The sequence below is a fragment of the Camelina sativa genome, chromosome 2 (genome assembly GCF_030686135.1).
Source record: "Camelina sativa cultivar CO46 ecotype springtype chromosome 2, ASM3068613v1".
In the NCBI taxonomy this organism is placed as follows: Eukaryota; Viridiplantae; Streptophyta; class Magnoliopsida; order Brassicales; family Brassicaceae; genus Camelina; species Camelina sativa.
The window spans coordinates 13,554,061-13,575,120 of record NC_141881.1 but is presented as its reverse complement, the minus strand read 5'-3'; the positions used below and the strand labels follow the sequence as shown (position 1 = coordinate 13,575,120).

Here is a 21,060-nt window from a genome sequence, read left to right as displayed (position 1 = left end):
CTAAACCGGGTTAGTGAGTTGGTGTGGTTTAGAAATTGAAACGGTTAAAATCTTTTTAAAAAACAAAAAAAAAAAATAGAAAACTAAAAAAATATCTTCATATCCACAAAAGGAACAGTTTTGAATTTCAAAAGTATTTGACCGTTCAGCCTTCTTCTTCTTTCTATATAAAACCCAGAGGCTCTACTAAACTAAATCGCTAACCCTAAATCTCAAAAATCTCAATTTCTCTCTAACCTCTTTTTACACAAACGCTCTCGTTCAATCTCTCTGTTTGCGATGGCGACAGTTTCAGATCCAGCTCCGGCGAAGAAATCGAGAAACAGCAGAAAGGCGTTGAAGGAGAAGAATGAGATCGTCCAGTCACCGTCGTTGTCGTCACCGGTCTCAGCAGCAGCCAAGGGGAAAGAAGCGAAATCGTTTGAGAAAGATCTGATGGAGATGCAAGCGATGTTGGAGAAGATGAAGATCGAGAAGGAGAAAACTGAGGATCTGCTGAAGGAGAAGGACGAGATCCTGAGGAAGAAGGAAGAGGAACTTGAGACTAAGGACGTTGAGCAGGAGAAACTTAAGACGGAGCTGAAGAAGTTGCAGAAGATGAAGGAGTTTAAACCTAACATGGTACGAATTCTAGATCTAGCTGTGGTTCAATGCTCTTTGACTCTTCGTGATAAATTCAGTAAAATCTGGTAAATTCGTATCTGTTATGGAGCTAATTGATGGTTGAATTGCTTGATAGAAGTTTTAGTTTAGATCTGGTATTGATGTTAGATCTGGAAATTGGTTCTTTGAATCCTCCGTTACAGCTCTGTGGTTTGATGAAGCTGTTTGAGATTTGATTGATTTCTTCTACGCTTGTGTTTAAGATATAGATGTCAATTTGAATGTTCAATGACGTGATACTGGTTGTTTTGGTGATTGATTTGGGGAATGTTTATGTTGTGCTTCCACAGACGTTCGCGTTCAGTCAAACTTTGGCACAAACTGAAGAGGAGAAGAAGGGAAAGAAGAAGAAGGATAATGCTGAAATTAAAAGACCATCGACACCGTACATTTTGTGGTGTAAGGAGAACTGGAACGAAGTCAAGAAGGACAATCCAGATGCTGATTTCAAGGAGACATCGAACATTCTGGGTGCTAAGTGGAAGACTCTGAGTGCAGAAGAGAAGAAGCCTTATAAGGAGAAGTACCAAGCGGATAAGGAAGCTTACCTTCAGGTTACTGCTAAGGAGAAGCGGGAAAAAGAAGCTATGAAGCTTCTTGATGATGAGCAGAAGCAGAAAACTGCAATGGAACTGTTTGATCAGTATCTCCATTTTGTTCAGGAAGCTGAACAGGACAACAAGAAAAAGGCCAAGTAATGATACTGATCTCACTATTTCACTCAACATATGATTCATATGGATTATATTAGTAAGAAAACTGACTGCATTTTCTCGTTTTGCAGGAAGATTAAGGATCCTCTGAAGCCAAAACATCCCGTATCTGCTTACCTGATCTATGCAAACGAGAGAAGAGCTGCTTTAAAAGGAGATAACAAAAGCGTTGTGGAGGTAAAAGTCAAGAATTAGGAGTTGTCTTTTCTCAATTGTCATTTGAAACTGTTGAAGCTTAAGTTGTGTGGATGAATGATGATTATAGATCGCTAAGATGACTGGAGAAGAGTGGAAGAGTTTGTCAGAAGAACAAAAGACTCCCTACGATCAGGTATAGACGTATAGTTCATCATAGACATAGTTGTGTTAAGAAGTGAAGTTAATAAAGGGATGGTTCTAACGTATGTGTGCATATTCTGGAACTTTTGTAACAGATGGCAAAGAAGAACAAGGAGATATATCTTCAAGAAATGGAAGGATATAAAAGAACAAAGGAAGAAGAAGCCATGAGCCAGAAGAAAGAAGAAGATGAACTCATGAAGCTCCATAAACAAGAAGCTCTCCAACTTCTCAAGAAGAAGGAGAAAACCGAGAATATCATAAAGGTTAGTTAACTTAACTCACAATGCATTTAGTTATCCTGGGCTCAAGCCACTCACTAACAGAGCATATGTATCTTGCAGAAAACAAAAGAAATGACCAAGACCAAGAAGAAGAACGAGGATGCTGATCCAAACAAACCAAAAAAGCCTGCTTCTTCATACTTACTCTTTTGGTATACTCAAAACCCTGAATCCACAAAACAATCAGATCCAATCTCAAATCTTTTCTTACTGGTTTTTGTAAACATTGTTGTTTTTACAGCAAAGATGCAAGGAAGAGTGTGGCAGAAGAGCATCCTGGGATCAACAACTCAACTTTGACTGCCCACATTTCATTGAAATGGAAGGTATTATCATTTATAAAATCCCAATCTGAGTATGGACTTTATAATCATTAACCCTGAAACTGATTGGGAAATGTATCTTGTTTTATAGGAACTTGGTGAAGAGGAGAAACAAGTTTATAATCAAAAAGCTACTGAGTTAATGGAAGCTTACAAGAAAGAAGTGGAAGAGTACAATAAGACCAAGACTGTCTCGTAGAGGAAAAAAAACTAACTCAGCAGTAGAAGAAAAAAAATGAGAATGTTCAAGTTTGCTCACATTGAACATCTCTCTAGTCTCTATTATGCAAAAACAACTCTGCTTTTTAAGATTTCAATTAAGGTGTGAAACTAGTTTTATTTTCTTTGGTTACTCACTATATAAATAAATAGTTAATCTCAAGAATAATGATAATCAAATACCTAATGAAAGTAATAATAAAGTAATTAAATCGAATCGTGTAAAAACGTGGGGAAGCCTGTGGTGTCAATCTCAGCCGTTGGATCAAAATGAAAATCAACGTCGAAGATTGGAGAACTTCCTGTGGAGGTATTAGTGGAGATCAGTCCGGTGAAATCCGACGGACCAGAGCTACCGACGTGGCAAAACGTTGCTCCACCGCCGTGGATGGAGTCGTAAGAGTAAAACGGCGGCGGCGTAAAGGGGAACGAGAAACCGTGGCCTTCGAGTCCGTCGGTACGTACGGTGAGATTGGTCCTGAGATTGTCGAGGAGGTTGTTTTGGTAATTTACGACTTCTTCTATGTGGTTTTGGTTTGGTTTGGTTTCGGCTCGTTTATGTGGAGGTGGGTTCCCCTGTTGTGAGCAAGTGTGTGTTCCTCTGTATGTTACTTCGAAGATCGTCGGGTCAGCGTCCGATCTTTGGACTTGTTTTGTAGCCCAACAGCACTGTGTGTTACGAAATGTGCATCTGTAATAACTCCTGCAATAACAAACAAAAAAAAACAACAATTACTCGATTAATTTCATAAATATCATCTTTATGAAATTAAGAACAAATTAGTATGATGATAATTAATTACCTTGGATATTTGGCGCCCAAAATATCTTTTTGGCCATATTTTCTCCAGCTATAAACATCATCATGAGGTCCTTCTAAGCCTCTCTCTGGACTAATCCTCACTTGCTCTGTCCACTTTGGCAACATCTTCCTGCACAATTTTAAGATCACTAATCAAAAACTCTATAATTTTGTTTTCCACATTATTAAAAGTGCTACAAATGATCTCTTCCTTAGTTACAACTCTCAACATTTTTTTTTACCTCTTTTTGCAACTGTAATCTTTGCATCCCACATCGAAGAACTCTTCGCCTTTCGGACTTTCGTTAATCGACGCTGGAGATTCCGGAACCTTACCGGAGTTAACTACCGGACCCACCACCCTCTCGGTAGTTGGATTGTGTGATCCGTTCAGCATCATAATAGCGTTCTCGTAGGAAGAAACTACCTTTTGTAAGAGAGTCTCCTTCATCTCGTACGTCAAACATGAAGAAGAAGAGGATGACGATGGCGCCGGGGAAGCCTGGAGTTGCTTTGCAGCTCTTAGTCCATGAATAAGCTCGTTTAGCAAATTCCTCTGTTCCCAATTCATCATTTCCATGTTAGTAGTTACCTCACCAAAAGAGTAGTTCCGTCACTTTTAGTGTCCCGGTGATCCGAAGGAATAGTAAGGTTTAGGACATAAGATTTAAAACATATGATTGATGAAGTTTTTTTTTTTGGTATTTGATGATGAGAATGTTTTGGTTGTGGAGGGATGGTTTTTAAAACAAAGCGTGTTCTTTTGGAATTTAAGGGGTTTTAAAAAAGTTTGATGTGAGTGAACTTGTGTTTGAAAATTTGACCAAGTGATCAAAACTATTATATAAAAGATTCAAAGTTGAGAAAAGTCTTTGGTCCTCAATTTTATTAAGAAATCTATAGTTCCAGAGTGTATATAAGTGGTGGTGTTTACTGAAGGGTAATGCTGACCAATTCAAATTTGGATTTATTTTAGTTTAACTAAGTTGATTAGTTTATTTAAAAGTGATTTTACTTAATAATCATATAAAAATAAAATAACTGTACCTCTCAGTGTCAAACTATAGCTTTGGGGATGTAGTTAAGGTCTCTTTTTCAATATTTTATTTGCAAAACGTATATTTTACGGGGGTGTATTCAACTTGACATTTTAAGTGATTTGTGTGAAATTTACAAATTCTATGTTATTCAATCATGGATTTTAAAAAGTCTATTAAAATATACTGTTATTGAACTGATGATTTAAAAATCTACTTTAAAATCCATTAAAATCTCTTGTTATTGAACAGATGATTTAAAAATCTACTTTAAAATTCACTGTTATTCAAAACAGTTTTGTGGATTAGGATTTTAATAATTTTTAGGATTCTGGAGGATTTGTTTAGTTAAAAATACAGAAATCCAAATCTCATAGTTTTAGGTGGGATTTGAAAGAATTTTACAGAAAATCATATAAACTTCCCTAAAATCTATCAAAGTTATAAATTTCCCAAATCCCATCAAATTCTCCAAAATCATGGTTTGAATACATACCCCTACATGTTTTCTATTTGTGTAGCATAACCTTTTGGTTTTTTTCCTTTTGACAACAACAGTTTTTTTTTTGGTATTATATTTCTTTTGTGTGTGTGCAACTTCTTCATATATTCTACTGAATTAAATATGAAGTAATAGCACAAACTATTATTATACCAAATCTCAGTTATACAATATATAGCCTTATCTTATTTCTTTTCGTATTTTCTAAAAAAGCTGATTAACTAATTCAAAATAAGTTCATTGGTATTTCACTATTTTGACACTCTGAATTCAAACATTTAAGGGATGTAGAGGAAATTCCATAATATTTGTTTATTACATCCTTATAACATTTATAATTTGTGTTTTAAAAAAAAAACATTTATAATTTAATTAATAATAGAAAGATCGTAGAAAAAGGTTTCTGCTGACCAAGTCCATCGTCAAAGTGCAATCTCAAATTAAAAGAAAGTTCCATCGTAAATTCCATATCTCATGATTGATACGTATAACTTTATTGTCATCAACTGGATTTTGTTTTAATTCATTTGAAAGATTATTTTTTATTCATAAAGTATCGAATATATTCGTTTCCGTAAAAACTAAGTCCATCTACGCGATGTGTAAAGTTTAATACACTGTGGCTTTGTGATTGTCTACTTAGTACTTACTTAAACTATACAAGTAAATATTTAGAGTCAAAGTCAATTTATTAGAGTTAACATATGTCTCTAATCAACTAGTCTGTAATATTATTGTTTCTAGTGATCAAAGTACTACATTAGGTACCACAAACTTACATTTTAATTCCACACACACAAAAAGGTTACATCTACTTTGTAACGATCGATATTCATAAAATTTGGAGTTTAAGATAAATAATATGATTTGATATTGTTATAATATCCATATCGATTATTCTTTCAACAAGTTAGAGTTTGAGCCTTTGAGGATCGTTGTTATTTTGGATAAATAATTCGATTCTAATTTTTCTCTTTGAAGACGATCCACAAATTTTTAGGTAAGATTGGCAATCAAAATCACATAATCAGGTCAAACCCAAAGTTGAAACTAATCACTTGAGGTGTTTCCATGTTTGTTATTGTTGTTGAAGGTGTTTTATGTTCTCTATCCAAAATTCCAAATGCTAGAAAAGACAAACGTAAAATTTTATTTATTTTCTACATAAGTGACTATTAGTAATATAAGATTAGATGCAGATGTCATCACTCATCCACAACATGAATAAACTAGTATAAGTAACATAAGCTTAATATAATTTGCCAATGATTGATTTGAACCTAAGCAAATTTTTCTAAGGGAAAACATAAATTAGAAAATTTGAGTCAAGGGATTTGACCGGAGACTTTTTCAACCTCACTCCGCGTGGATCTGGCCTTTTCAGTTTTTATTCACTTATTTTATGATGTCACAAGTTGCCGTCATCTTTTAAAATAATAAACTCATATTTTTTGTCTTCTGCAAATTAACTACTCATTACAAAAAAAAAAAATGGAGTAAAAAAAGAAGAAGAATTTTTTGTTTTTTCAGAAATAAAGATTTGTCCTCAACTAACGAAAAAGAAAACTACAAATTGTTTGACAAAAGAAAAAAAAAAAAAAAAAACTACAAATCAAAACCCATTTAAACTTTTCAAGCAACACATATATTTTAGTGCTAGTATAAATAAAACAATATAAAATTTACTTGATCGAATAAGGTTATAAACATTTAGGCAGACCAATAGCCGACTGACACTACATTGGATCATATTTTTCTAACCACCAATTTCCAGAAACTCAATCCTCATCAGCAGCGAATCTGGAATAAAATTTTCTTATATGCAAAAGTTGATAAATACTAATAAATTAAATTCTTATATAATAAGAAAATAAAATTAGTTTAAAATAAATGAAAATAAAAACATATATCTTTTTTTGATAAGATTATGTATTTAAATTTTGATCATAAAAGCAAGAGAACTATAAAAAGTTAAATAATAAGTATTATGCAAATACGATGCAAAACTTATGCAAAAATTATGAAAATATTATACAAAAGAGTATAGTTACTTTGCATTAAAAATACAATACAATTGGCATAAATTTGTTGATCCAAATTTTAGGATAGCATACAAGTTTGAAGAAAATAATAAAGTTTTATTTAAAAGTATTGTGTATGAGGCTACAAAATATGGAACAAATATATTTAAAATAATATAGTTTTTCAAATATGAGATAGTATTAGTTTTCTTTTTTTCTTTGAGAATCATATTATTAATTTTTAAATTAGTTTTTATTTTTAATAAGATATAAATATGATATAATGCACATATTATTTTGACATGAAAATTATAAATTTCTCCTTTACGATTGAGTGTACAATTACAAATTTATTATGATATAATATGTAGTTAAATTGTATTGTAAGTAGAGTGTGTCAACTCTAAACCCGGTTTGGAATATTAAAATTTAAATATATTTATTTATAAAAAGTTCAAATAAATATAAAATTAACATTTGGAATACTATTCAAACTTTTTTATATATTTTTGATACTTGCGTAAAATATATTTTCCAATTTTGAATACTATTTAGTTTTTTTAGAATGAAATTTTTGAAATAATAAATAATTTTTTAGAATGAATGGCAAATAAATAATAATAATATGTTTAAATAATGAAATCTTTAGAATATTTATAATTTTTATTACTAATTATTGTTTTGTTATGTCGCTATAATTAAAAAGTAATAATATTATAACAAACTTCTACAATTTTTTACTTTTGTTACCAGTCGAACTCTTATAAATATTTCAAGTCACGACTGGTACATGTTTTTGTTATAATCCACACTAATCAGACATTTTAAAGTAAAACTATTTACCAATTGGGCCCCTGTAATTTGCAAAAATCCATTTCTTCTCATTTTTATTCAGAAACAAAAAAAAAGCCTAGGGTAATTTGGTAATTTCACGAAAAAGACAACCTAAGGTTCCCGTCGTCCTCTACCTCGGCAAGGTTTTTCCCGTTCACAGGCATTTTTGTTTTCCTATTGTAAACCCTAAAAAATCCTCACCGCAGGGTTTAACGAATCAGAGCACTTCTACATCGTTTTGGTCTTCTTCTTCTTCATCCTCTTTGTGTTGCGTTATCTCCTTCTCAAACTCACTGGTACGCCATTTCCGTCTTTGTATCAAATCCTGCTTTCGCATTTCTCAGCTTAGTCGTGGTTGATTGGTCTAAGTCAAAATTGTTCCATCGCTGTGACGTATAAACCCTAATTGCGAGGAATCACTCCAATTTGCAGATTAACTCAGAAGTCAGAACCATTCCTGCTTGAAGATGAACTCACTCGCCATCAGAGCCTCGAAGCTTCTGAGATCCTCTTCAATATCTCCTCTAGGTAATTTCCCTCTTCAGTGTTTTACTCAGAATTGTGTTTGATTATAATTATCATCTGTTTCTTATTGGGGTTTGCGAATGTAGCAGCAATAAGTACTGAGAGAGGCTCCAAGGCTTGGTTCTCAACTGGTCCTATTGATGAAGGTGTAGAAGAAGATTTTGAAGACTACGTATCAGAAAGACCTGAGCTTCAACCTCATGGAGTTGATCCCCGTAAAGGTTGGGGATTTCGCGGTGTTCATAGGGTAAAAAGATTGAATCTTTGGAACACTTTTACACTGTTAAGCATTAGTAGCTGAAGAATATTGGAATCAAAGTTAGACTTATCTAAGACTTCAATTGTATGTTTCTATAGTAAACGATTGAAAAGGAACGATCTTTTCGTGTATTCTTAATGACTACTTGAGTTATCTTGATTCAACATCATTTCATTTTGTTATCTTCTTTAGAGTGGGGTGATTGTGTTCTTGTGGTTACATATCATTTTTGTTTTTTTTTCTTTGATTCACACAGGCGATCATTTGTGGGAAAGTAGGGCAAGCACCGGTACAGAAGATCTTAAGGAACGGGCGGACAGTAACGATCTTCACAGTAGGAACAGGTGGGATGTTTGATCAGAGGCTTGTAGGAGCTATCAATCAGCCGAAACCAGCTCAGTGGCATAGAATCGCAGTGCACAATGAAGTGCTTGGCTCTTACGCTGTCCAGAAACTCGCTAAAAAGTAAGCTTTGGTACATGTTTAACTATCTTAGTTTAAGAGTTCTGATTTCAGATTAACTAAGTGAGAAGTCCGTTAGTTTGTTTGTTACTTAGAAGATCATCTCTTTCTCTGTTTCTTCTTTATTCGCTTTGATCTATGATGGTATCAGTTACTAAATAGGAGGTGAAAGGTGTAGGTTTTCATCTGAACGTTTTTTTTTTTTTTTCTGGTGCTTTGTTACACAGCTCATCGGTTTATGTGGAAGGTGATATTGAGACTAGAGTGTATAATGATAGTATCAGCAGTGAAGTGAAGAGTATCCCTGAGATTTGCATCCGTCGTGATGGTATGTATGGTTTCATATTGTTGTTGATCCGGACCATCAGTTTGTTGCTGAGTTACGATTCTTTTGTGTTTTTGCAGGGAAGATTCGGCTGATCAAATATGGTGAAAGCATTAGCAAAATCTCTTTCGATGAGCTAAGTAAGTTATATCCTTTTTTCATTCAGCTAATATTCCTAAATAAAGAAGAGATATCTTGCTTCTCTATTTAATCTTTGTTCCACATTTGGCAGAAGAAGGATTGATTTAGTCGGAGGCAAGAATATTTTGGTGGCCGGAGGAGAGCAAACTGAATCAAAGCTTTTCAGAGAAAAATCAACAATACAGTTTGTATTTTTTTGTTCTGTCCATTGTGACTTTGTGAGCACTGAGTTCCTTTTTTATGGATATCAGGGACATTTATGTAGTTTATGGTCAAAAATAAGTAAGTCATGCCATGCATTAGTTTAGTTTTACTGAATCTTCCGGTGTACCAAATCAGTGTAAGTTTATATGGCAGAACAAGGGAAGAGCAAATAAGGAAGCCCACAAAACTTGGGTTTCGATTTTTGAAGTAAGTTGTACATCAATGAGTAATACGCACAGTCGAACACGCTTAAATTAGAGAGACACCAAGTTTTTTTACCGTGGTTTCGTATAATGAAGTTGTCTTGTTAGGTTCTAAATTGTTGCTTGGTAAACGAGTGAAGCAGACGATGATTTTTGTACGCGAATGAACGAAGTTGGATGAAATAGAGTGGTCTTCGCGTTGAATGGTGAAAAGTAGACGAAACCAATTTTAACATGTCTGTTGAAGCTTGTTCGGTCATATCGGCTCCAATACATGGTTTGATATTCAAGCTTGAATTAAATATAGCTATATTTTTCTCCACAAAACCTCAAGCTATAGCTATACAAGCTATGTATTTAATATAGCTATAGCTTGAATTAAATACATGCAATTTATGTAAATTACTAAACCGTTCCTCATGACTCACAATAATATGGAGCGTTTTTTGGATTTTGCCGATAATCATGGAAACGCCGACTATCAGACTCAAGTAGGCCTGGACATTCGGGTACCCGTTCAGGTTCGGTTCGGGTATTTTGGGTTTTCGGGTTTTCGGATTTAGAGGTATATAACCCATTCGGGTATTTCTAGATTTCGGATTCGGATCAGGTTCGGTTCGGATATTTCGGGATCGGATTCGGATTACCCAAAATTCACAAAATTCAAAATTTTAGTATCTAATTTAGTCTAAATTATTCAATAATACACAATTCATCTAAAAATTTAGAGTATTTTTTATCCGAATTTACTAATAAACAGTTTAAAAACTTCAAATTATCGAAAATATCTAAAAATCTGAATATTTTAGACACTTATATTATTAAAATTATAAATATTACTAATATATTACTACCATATATTAATAATATGGATATATTCGGATACCTGTTCGGATTTCGGTTCGGATCGGATTCGGGTTTGGATTTTCGGATTTAGAGATTTAGAATCCATTCGGATATTTTACAATTTCGGATACGGGTTCGGATCGGGTTCGAATCAGATCTTCGGATCCGGGTAATTTGCCCAGGCCTAGACTCAAGCCCTTTAAAACTGGGAAAACATACCCGCATATCAATTAAAAAAACTCTTCACAATTATCACATTGAAAAACATATTGAGGTTATAAAAAGGAAGAAAGATGCTCAGCTACACCAACTATACCATAATACATGACCATACATGCCAAGTTTAGAAATGTATACTCAACTACATGAAGTATATGTATTGCATGGTCACATATACCAACTATATGATGATATATGCTCAACATCACAACAATTTTATTCCGGTACACCGTTCATCGAAATCCGGTGTTGACTAATATAAACCGGCGTTGACCAACAAAAAAACTCAAAAAAAAATATTTAGAAATAAAAATAACAAAATTCTTTAGGAATAATCTAATAAGAAACCAAAATAAGAAATTTAATTGAATTATTTAGGAATCGTCAATGATATTTTATAATTAAAAATATATTTGTATCTAATATAAAGATATATTGTTATGTTTCACTCATTCAGTTTTATAATAGTTACTTTTTTTTCAATTTCAAAACTTAATTAAAATTGAAATAAAAATAATTCATAAGATATTAAAACTTAAACTCAAACCAAAAAATCTTGTTGTAGTGAATCAAATAAAAAACCTATTATTTTAACATTATTAATTAATAAACATCGACTCCTTACATAATTTATTTAAATACATATATAATATTATTTAATATTCTCAACCACAAAAATATTTTCTACAATAAAAAATACTTAGAACCAAACCAATACATGTCAAAATCATTAGAATTATTCCAAAAAAGTTATATACTCATGGTAAAATAAAAGTTTTATATTATCTGAAAATATTATTAATGATTTTTTATTTCACTTTTATTAAGTTTTGCAATAAAAAAACTAACTATTATAAGGCTGGATGAATATAATTAACATATACAAAATATAATTTTATAATGAATATAAACATTTTGTTAATTTTTGAACACATTAGATAATTCAATAAAAGAATTTTCTTATTTTTGTTTCTAAAATTAAAAATAAAAAATTTGAATATTTTTGTTGGTCAATATTGGTCAACGCCGGTCAATATTGGTCAACACCGAATTCCGACGAACGGTGTACCGGAGTAAAATGATCGTGATGTTGAGCACATGTCATCATATAGTTGGTATATGTGGTCTTGCTTGGTATATGTGGTCATGCAATACATATACTTCATGTAGTTGAGTATACATTTTTAAAGTTCGCATGTGTGGTCATGTATTGTGGTATAGTTGATGTAGCTGACTATCTTTTTCCCTTAAAAAAATGATAAATACATTTATTTATTGAGTAATTTTCTTAATGATTTTTCTTTATATAAAATATTTGTAGTCATCCTACTATATTAATTGAGAAGTACAAATATGAAACTAACTTTAAAATGTGTAAAAAATAACATTCAATTGCCATTAGAAAAACTTCATTAAGATTAATTAATTAATTAAATAAATATAATTAATTAAAAAATGAAAATTGGGGACACATAAAATAAAATAAATTGTAGAAAAATAAAAATAAAATTTATTAGAATCAAAACTAATTCATACTTAAAAAAATTAACAGTTAAGATTTTAAAAATCTAATCGAATAAATTCTATATAACCACAAATTTTATCAAAAAACTTTTCTAGCACGGGTTAAATTTTTATCGAAAATCTAATCGAATAAAATATAGATCAGTTCCGTTTAATGGCTTAGATTTTAAAAATTAATAAATAAAAAAATAAAAAATATAGATATAATATCTTATCTATTTAAAAAGTTATATTTTTCTTTTAATCACCGTTCTTTAGGAAAATAAAACTAAGTTGAGATTTAAATATATTCAATGCTTGAAGGTGTTTATTACAGACAAGAAAGAGAAGCCACAGAAAAAAAACAATAAATGTTGTTTTCAAAAAAGTTTTTCAGAACCTTCACTAGCTATTTTTAGTTGCTCTTTTTACATGTTAGTTATATATTTTTACTTGCTTCACAACTATAGCAACAATTGTGTTTAATAGACAAAAGTTTAAACAATTTTATTCATTACATGCAAATGTTTTATTGACAGGTTTTCAATAAACATATTTAAAATACCAAAATTTTAATATAATCAAACAAAAATTTTAATCACAAACCATTATAAATAACATAATAACAAAATAAATTACTACAAAATTTCATATAAAAAAGTTCAGCCCGCAGTTTTCCACGGGTTAGAACCTAGTTCATATGTAAATATGTTAACACGTGTGATATGAGACATAGACAATTTACAAAATGACAATTTCATCAAATGTTCTTCTTTCTCCTATCTCTTATCTTCGAAAATCAAACCACGAATCCATAGAAATTGTGATAAATTTATCATTTTAACATTTCAGTGTGATTAACTATCATGTCAACAACATTACATGTCCTTTTTTATATGTTAAATTATTTGGAAAATTATATTAACTACCAGTAACAAAAATATACTTAGTTTTTCAAAAGTTACTAGATTTTAACCCGCGGTACACCGCGGAGTTATATTGATTTTAAAATTTTTTTTAATATAACTTACACCAAAATATTATGTTGGATCAAATATATATTTTTAAAAGTTGATGTTTGTAATTTATTTTCTTTATCTATCTACAAATATTATTTTCGTTTGGAATTTAATTAATTTCAATTCTTTTATTTTGGAATTTAATCAATCGAAATTAGTTATTGTAAAAATAAAAAATATATAAGTGTATTTTGGTTGTATTTTAACAAACCCACAAAAATATATAAGTGTACTAATATTAACCCTAATTCCCATCACATACTTATAATTATTTTTAGTCAAGGTTTGGACCCATGGATACATAAAAATTTCCATAAAATGTTGTTGCTTTTTTAGTATTGTGCATATGTTAAATTGCTAAAATCTGTATTTACACAAATTTAATTTTATTATCACAAAGTTAGTAACATTGTTGATATTACTCATATAGGACTAAATTTGATTTACTTTTTTTTTTTCCACAAATTTGATTTTATTTATATTGTGTAACAGGATATATTTGTCATTGATATCTCTTTTTTTAGTAAAAAAAAACTTTTTTTTTTGTCTGACACATCTATTTTTTTTAGGTTCACCGCAGGATTTGTAAGTTATATGATATATTTATAATTCATATAAAGTTTAAATATTTATAAATCTTATAAATTTTAAATATTTATAATCTGTAAACATTATTATTATATTTTAACCCGCAGTGTAAAATATTTCTTTTTTGGAATTCTCATTTTTTGGAATTTACAGATTTTGTTGGAGTTTATTAATAATTATTAAGATTGCATAATACCAATTCTTATTAAATCAGTTTAATTGTGCATGCCCTATATTGGTGTTGTTAAAAAAATAGTAATATGAAGATTTTATCCATGTTGACATATGAGATTTACTGGAAAAAAAGGATAATAACATTTGGAAGCAAAACATATATATTGCTCTAACAAAAAAATATACTTATAAAGAAGAAAAAAAGAGTGAAATATTTAGCAGTATGAATACTTTTGCATCATCACAAATTGACAATCGATCTTATCATATAAAATGGTTTGAATCTGTTCAGATTAAGAGGTTCTCTACGACACTTCTCTGAGATCTCTTTTTCACAAGAAAAAGAAAAAAAAAACTCTTATTGGAAAACAATGAAGCAGACTGAGGATCACCAAATTTGTTTTGTACTCACGTTGGTATTGGAAGGAAGAGACTGCTGATTGATGTTGTTGGTGGTGCTAACTTGGGATTAAGGACTAATTATTTATAGGCAATTAATTAGGTTTATCTTTTCACCTCTTAACACACAACATATTTAATTGGTTACCACGTAATTAGGGATTAAATATTGCATAATATGTATTTTTAGGGAATATGCCAAGTTTATGTGATTTGATAATTTTCCTAGCCATTAATTTGTTTTTGTATTCAAATTTGTTTATATTTTAAAATTAAATGTGGTGAGTAATTAAGGACATACAAAATCGAATATAGCTGATTTCTAAGCTTTCCATAACTTTATATCTTGAAATCGATTATTGCATAGATATGATATAGATTCTTAGGATGATTGACTGGATTTTTTTGTTTCTAAATATATGAAAAAATAATAAATACCAATGGGATAAGATTGTAAATAGTTCTCAACTTCAAGCCTTATTTGCTAAAGTTGCTGTGAAAATAATAATATAGATACATGTGTGCTTCTTTCCATCAATCAGAGACCGCATATTACGATCCAAAACAGGTCCAGAAACGGGTAAGGAGAGAGAGTTGGAAACCAAGAATTTTTCCAAATCCAAATATTTTGACAAAATATTCAGACTCTTAAACCTTGGGTTAACTGCCCCTTTTTTATTCAAGATTTACAGCCATATGAAGTCCTATTTTAGCTTGTAAAACTTATTATAGTAATACATACCTTTATATAATCGAGCAAGGAAGCTGTGGGGATTTTTCAGAATCCACCAAGTCATTTTTCTAGGAGATATATGTTAAAATCATGTAAGTCTTAAAAAGTTTGTTTGCTATTATTATCTAAAGATTTTTGGTTTGGAGTGGACATGACAACAAATATGTGAATGATAACAAAATCATTTTTAATAAATTGTAGGGATAATTTGGATATCTTTGTGCATCTAAACTCTTCTCTTAATGATTTTTGTAATGTAAAAATGAAATCCGATAATACTCGCTTATATACAATGTTTGAGCAAAAGTAACCGCTTCGTGAGAGTATACGGAAAACAAGAAATCTATGTCGTAAAGTCTCTCTTTATTGATAAAGATGTTGATAACAAGTACAAGAACCAAGCCACAACTAATCAACTATGAACCCTAATCTTGCTCTTAAGTCGGTTGTTGTTGTTTTGCTAAGCCTCTTGTACTTGTTCCTTATTTTCGTGTCCTTCTCACTTTGAGAGATCGTTTATTTATAAGGTTCCTTAACCCTAATTCTTTGTAGGAACCGCCTTCTTCCTTTCCAGTTATTTGTCGGTTGGTTGTCCTCAAAAGTAAAGGATTGGACTTCTTGTATATGTCGGTAGGCCTTTTTGCAGGTTGTTTATGATCCTTTAGAGGTTGTCTAGAACCTTTCATCAAATGAGCCGGTCCTCTTAACAACCGGTTAAATATCATCAGTAACCTTTTAGCTCTTTTAGACAACCGACCACATGGTTTAACAACTGTCACACGTTGATTAGTCAACAAATTATTTTTACCCAACAACTTACCCCGCACTCTTCAACTTCTAATTTAGAATTTGGAGAGTAGTATAGAGTTCAGTAACATTGATTCCTCGTAAAATAAGCATGTATACATCATCTCTCTACCTCAAACCAGTTGTTCGCAAGGTTTTGGTAGTTGTTTTTACACATAGTGGTACAACCACTTAGGAGGTTTTTAGGATCAATGCTAAATGTTTAGGAAATATTTGGAAATGATTATGTAAGGATATAAGAAAGATCTTTATACAAAGGGATAAGCTTTATTATTGAAACACTCAAAGGATTACAAAGACTCTTAAGACTCTTACTCAAACTCACTTACTCAAGTTTGAATGAAACTCTTCATCAAGCCTTGGTATTGATAGTACAAGTATTAGGGAATAGTACATAGAATATTATTTAAGATATTTCTATACGTTATTTTACAATCCTCCATTAATTCAACTCTCTCACAACTATTTAACAACCGATGAAAGTTGTCATTAATAGATATATATCAAAGAATTTGATAACTTCTAAGAGATTGTTTGCAACATGTACAAAACATCTTTTGATAGCAACTCCAATTTTTTCACTTTTTTTTGTATGTCATAAAATAACGGAGGATGTGTAAATAATGGAGTTTGTTTGTAGGTATATTTTTTTGTAGGTTCCTTTTTGTACATGGTCCCCACAATCCCAAGAAAAGTGAACGAGAGTTAATGGGCCACATTTTTTTATCCAAAATGGGCCTTTGGATATACATCCTTCACAACCCTAATATTTAAGATACTATGTAAGGCATTTTTCCAGCAACACCAAAAGATGGTCGCCGCTCTCTTCCAAGAAAGGAATACATAACTCTCAGCTTCGACTTTACTGCAAGTTCTCGTATTCATCTTCTTTCTATTTTTTTATTAATTATTCTTTTGATAATTTTTTACTCATTTGAGTTTTAACCACATGTGGTTTTTATTTCCACCGATGAGCTACTATCGTCGATATAAACAATTTCTTGTTTTTGCAACTTGTAGTTGTGTAGATTTGTTACCAAACTTAGGTCATGACCATTGTTATTTTTGTAGTATTAACGGTTGTTGTTGCTTCTTCTAAATCAACCTCCAAATCTTCCTTTATTCACAACCCCATGTTTTATTCATGTTGTATTTTTTTAGGTGACTTTCTTTTGATACAGTTGCTTACAACCGGCTTCTTTCTTTGGTGAGTACCCAAAGACCTTCCCTTTTTTGCTTGTCACTTTCTATTTAAGAATAAGCAACTAACAGTTTAATTAGACTTAGAGATGGTTGATTCCGAGAATGACTTTTGAGCCGAGTTTCTATTCACAATCATATATGTATGATTCAGTGGTTGAGAATCCATTAGTTGCTTATCGCTACACTTGTCGTATTTCTTCAGCGAATCCTAGCGGGTAGACGTGTCTGTTGTGCCAGTGCGCTGTGTGAGGACAAAGGAGATTAGGGTCAACTTCAGATTCATCAAATCCATTCAATAATGATATTTGCTTTACACTTTGATGGAAGTTCCCCGAGGTGAAAGCATCATTATTCTAGCTTGTCTCAACGTTGCATCATATTTCTTTAGGATAATGAATTCACCGTCCTGTTCTTCTTGGATTGTAGTGATCCTGAACGTGACAAGTAATTTGTAATGCGCCTTTCGTCTAGTAATTTGTAATGCGCCTTTCGACTGGTCAATATGCATTTCGCCAAGTACTGGAGCAGTTGAATTTGGTGGATGAGGACTGCAATAGTGTAAACATCTGCCATGTACCAAAGTAGGAGGTATTCTTCTATAGGGAACCGGCTATAATGAACAGGGTTCGTATGGATGGTGGTAAGAAAAGGATAGGTTGGGTGATAAGTAAGGCCAAGAAGTGGACCTTGATCAAGACCATACCGGTGTATGTAGAGCTTTAGGAAACCATGCAATGTCTCAATCCCTATGTAGATCAATACATTGTCGAGCAACGATTATCTTATTCCATGTGGCATGTCGGCAATCATTTTCCGCAGGTTATCTTCTGTTGGATTATCTGGACTGAGAGTGTATATCATGGGTACTATTGTTGAAATTTGACGCTGAGTTCTTGAAAGAAAATCTGGGAGGAAGTTGTCTTTCCTTTGATGTGTTTAACATCGAATTTCCATTGGGAAAACCAACTTGCCCACCTGAGTAATTGAGCTTGTGGTAGGACCTTCTGCTTGAATTGAATCATTTTTGGAAAGGATGACATGTCCATTTCAATGAGGAAATGTTGGCCCACCAAATGAAACTCAATTTTTTCTATTTCTCTTTTGACATCTGATAAGCTCAAATTAATCCCTAGAGATACTCTCTCAAACAAGAGATCACTGCAGTACTTAGGGGTCGAATCCACAAAGACTCAGGATCAAACACAATAGATTATAAAGTTTTGTAAATTACGCTAAACAAGTTAAACTGAATTAAAATAAAGCAGTGCAAATATTTAAATGAAAGTGTTGTGAATTCAGAAAATCAAAAGAGTTAAGCCTAGGGAATTTCTCAGGAAATTATGAAATATTAAATCAGATAAATTAATTAAGGTTCAAGCAATAAATATCAGATCTAGAACTCTAAACTTTTGGTAAATTAAATCAGTTCTCACTGCAAATAATAATTAAATTTAAAACCAGAAAATCCAAATCTCTTGCTAAAATTCTAAGTTAAAAATCAGCCTAAAGAACAGGTTTAGATAAGTTCACAAAATCACTAATTCAAATCTCTTTGGAAAAAGTAATTTTGTTCATCAATGGTTTAATCAGGAAAACAATTATATTCTCATATCAATTTATTTCCCTAAGATAACAATTCTAGGTGATCAATCAAGAATTATTGTGAAGAACAACCAAGGATGAAGATCATAAAAGATTAAGAACCCTAAAAATCTCAGATCTAATAAATCATAAAAATCCTGTGAAAACCCTAAACCTAACAAGCAAATTACTCAGACATGTTAAATAAAGAACAAATCATAATTCTGAATAACATGCAATAGATATTAAAAAGTAAAAGAGGGAGTTCAAGAAATCTTCTCTCTACAAAGAATTCAGATCTATCTCTCCCAAAAGCTCTCAATATCCTTTCTCTCAAAAACTGCTAGAAGATAACTTAAGGGTTTCTAAAACCCAAAAACAATATATATACATCCTAAAACACATCCAGGGGCTTATGTTGCAATTAGAGAAGACTTTGGGCAAATTTGTAAAACTTCCAATTCTTGTTCTCTCGTCGGGTAAACATGAGTGTCGATTGATGCCATTTTAGGTGGTGTCGATCGATGCTCTGACTCTGATCCGACTCCAACTTGATTTTCTTCGGTAAAATGCTCCAAAATGATCCAAAATGTTCCATATTGCTCCATCTGTGCCAAATTCCTAGATAACCTGTAAAGACTCAAAACAACCTAGAAACAAATCAAAAGACTCAAAAAGCACACTTATATCATGGTTAAAAACCGTAAAAACCATGATATATCAACTCCCCCAGACTTAGCCTTTGCTTGCCCTCAAGCAAAACATAAACTTAGACCTGTGAAAGAGGTTTGAAAACATAGAATTCACTCAACTGCTGGTAACTGATCTTCGCACTCTTCATCGCCTTGACTCTCAAGAACTTACTTCATATACTTTGTCAATTGAAAAGCATCAACATTCCTTACTCAAATCCCACAATCCTCTGGAATCTCTAGTCTCACCATTGCCATCTCATTACATAAATTAAAGCAAGTACAGGTGAGTTCTTACCTTGGTGTATCGAACAGTGGCATATGGACTCTCTTCAGGCCAAGACATTCTTCTTACATCTCCTTTCCTCTCCCTTTTCTCACTTCAATTTTTTTCTTTTCTTATTCTTTTTTAGCAAAGGTGTAAGCGAATACCGGGGTCATCGGTAATTTACCTACCCCTCGCTTCCAAGCTTTGTGTGATCATTTGACTCAAGAGTAGAATAATGAGGTCACTGGTAATTTACCTACCTCTCTAAACTGATCAAAATCATCTCATCTTTTTTTTTTTTTTTTTTTTTTTTTTTCAGATTTTTCTCTTTTTTTTTAAGCACTAAAGGGAAGAGAGGGGGGAACATACTTTGAAAAATTGCACTGTCTTGTATGGCCTGAAGAAGAAGTCTAGTCCACTGATTTCCAACCCCAAAGTAAGAGATTAAGTCCGGTTAAAATCCTGATAAAAGTTGAGACAGCGTTGGTTGAACTAGATATCCTTTGAATAAGGGCTTTTAGGATTGTTGATACAGCTCATAGTCTTTTCCACACTTCAGTTCTGAGGTCAAGCTTAGTCAAGAATCATTAGAGTTTTAGCCAAATAACAAGAACCATTAGTTTGAGATCATAATTCAACATAAATTTTAGAAAAATTTGACTCAATAAAAACAAAAATACAGTTTTGACACAAAACACAAAAACCAAGTTAGTAGTTAGTACTAACCTCCCCCAGACTTAAACAACACTGTCCCCAGTGTTATCAAGCAAGGGAAAAGTCAAGAAACAAAAATTGTGTTGAAAAGTTGAATGAAAAATTGAACAGATTCTTGGGTTACCCAATCGGCGTCGACCGATGCCATTCAAGGCAGCATCGATCGACACCTTCGGCGAATGGTGAATTTTGGCCGAATCTCCTTTTTAGTTGCAGTTAGTTGTGTGTGTTGTTGGATCAATCCTTTGATGTTAATTCTGTTAAGAAGCACTCAAACACAAACACAGGTTAAAAGCAACATGATAGATAGATAGTTCATAAGTTCAAACTAATTTCAAACACAAACTGTCTCAAAGCAAAAATAAAAATGACTCAATCCTAAAAAGGGAAAAAGATAAAGAAAAACCATGATCAGAAGCTAAAATGTAGCAGAAACATCATCATCACCATCATCATCA

The 21,060-nt window shown here is 31.9% G+C and overlaps 3 protein-coding genes across 4 annotated transcripts; 2 read left to right on the top strand and 1 right to left on the bottom strand.

Annotated features, from left to right (window-relative positions):
* The first annotated feature begins 111 nt into the window (after positions 1-111).
* On the top strand, positions 112-2,704 carry LOC104719361 (high mobility group B protein 13-like). The gene is made up of 8 exons (XM_010437276.2): positions 112-621; positions 954-1,357; positions 1,448-1,553; positions 1,642-1,707; positions 1,811-1,981; positions 2,060-2,151; positions 2,241-2,325; positions 2,414-2,704. Exons 1-8 carry the CDS (start codon positions 280-282, stop codon positions 2,519-2,521), a joined length of 1,374 nt encoding a protein of 457 aa, XP_010435578.2. The 5' UTR covers positions 112-279; the 3' UTR covers positions 2,522-2,704.
* On the bottom strand, positions 2,422-4,156 carry LOC104719353 (putative WRKY transcription factor 41). The gene is made up of 3 exons (XM_010437268.2): positions 3,586-4,156; positions 3,345-3,473; positions 2,422-3,244 (listed from the first exon to the last, which is right to left on the bottom strand). Exons 1-3 carry the CDS (start codon positions 3,921-3,923, stop codon positions 2,749-2,751), a joined length of 963 nt encoding a protein of 320 aa, XP_010435570.2. The 5' UTR covers positions 3,924-4,156; the 3' UTR covers positions 2,422-2,748.
* Positions 4,157-7,701: 3,545 nt separating this feature from the next.
* Positions 7,702-9,767, top strand: LOC104719370 (single-stranded DNA-binding protein, mitochondrial). Of its 2 annotated transcripts, none has more exons than XM_010437296.3 (7): positions 7,702-8,033; positions 8,170-8,265; positions 8,352-8,509; positions 8,778-8,986; positions 9,211-9,311; positions 9,389-9,448; positions 9,541-9,767. In XM_010437296.3, the coding sequence occupies exons 2-7, from the start codon at positions 8,205-8,207 to the stop codon at positions 9,555-9,557; spliced, it is 606 nt and encodes a 201-aa protein (XP_010435598.1). In that variant the 5' UTR covers positions 7,702-8,033; positions 8,170-8,204; the 3' UTR covers positions 9,558-9,767. The 2 variants fall into 2 exon arrangements, with proteins under 2 accessions (XP_010435598.1, XP_010435591.1); XM_010437289.3 differs by having other exon boundaries at positions 7,821-8,033; positions 8,349-8,509.
* Positions 9,768-21,060: the final 11,293 nt, after the last annotated feature.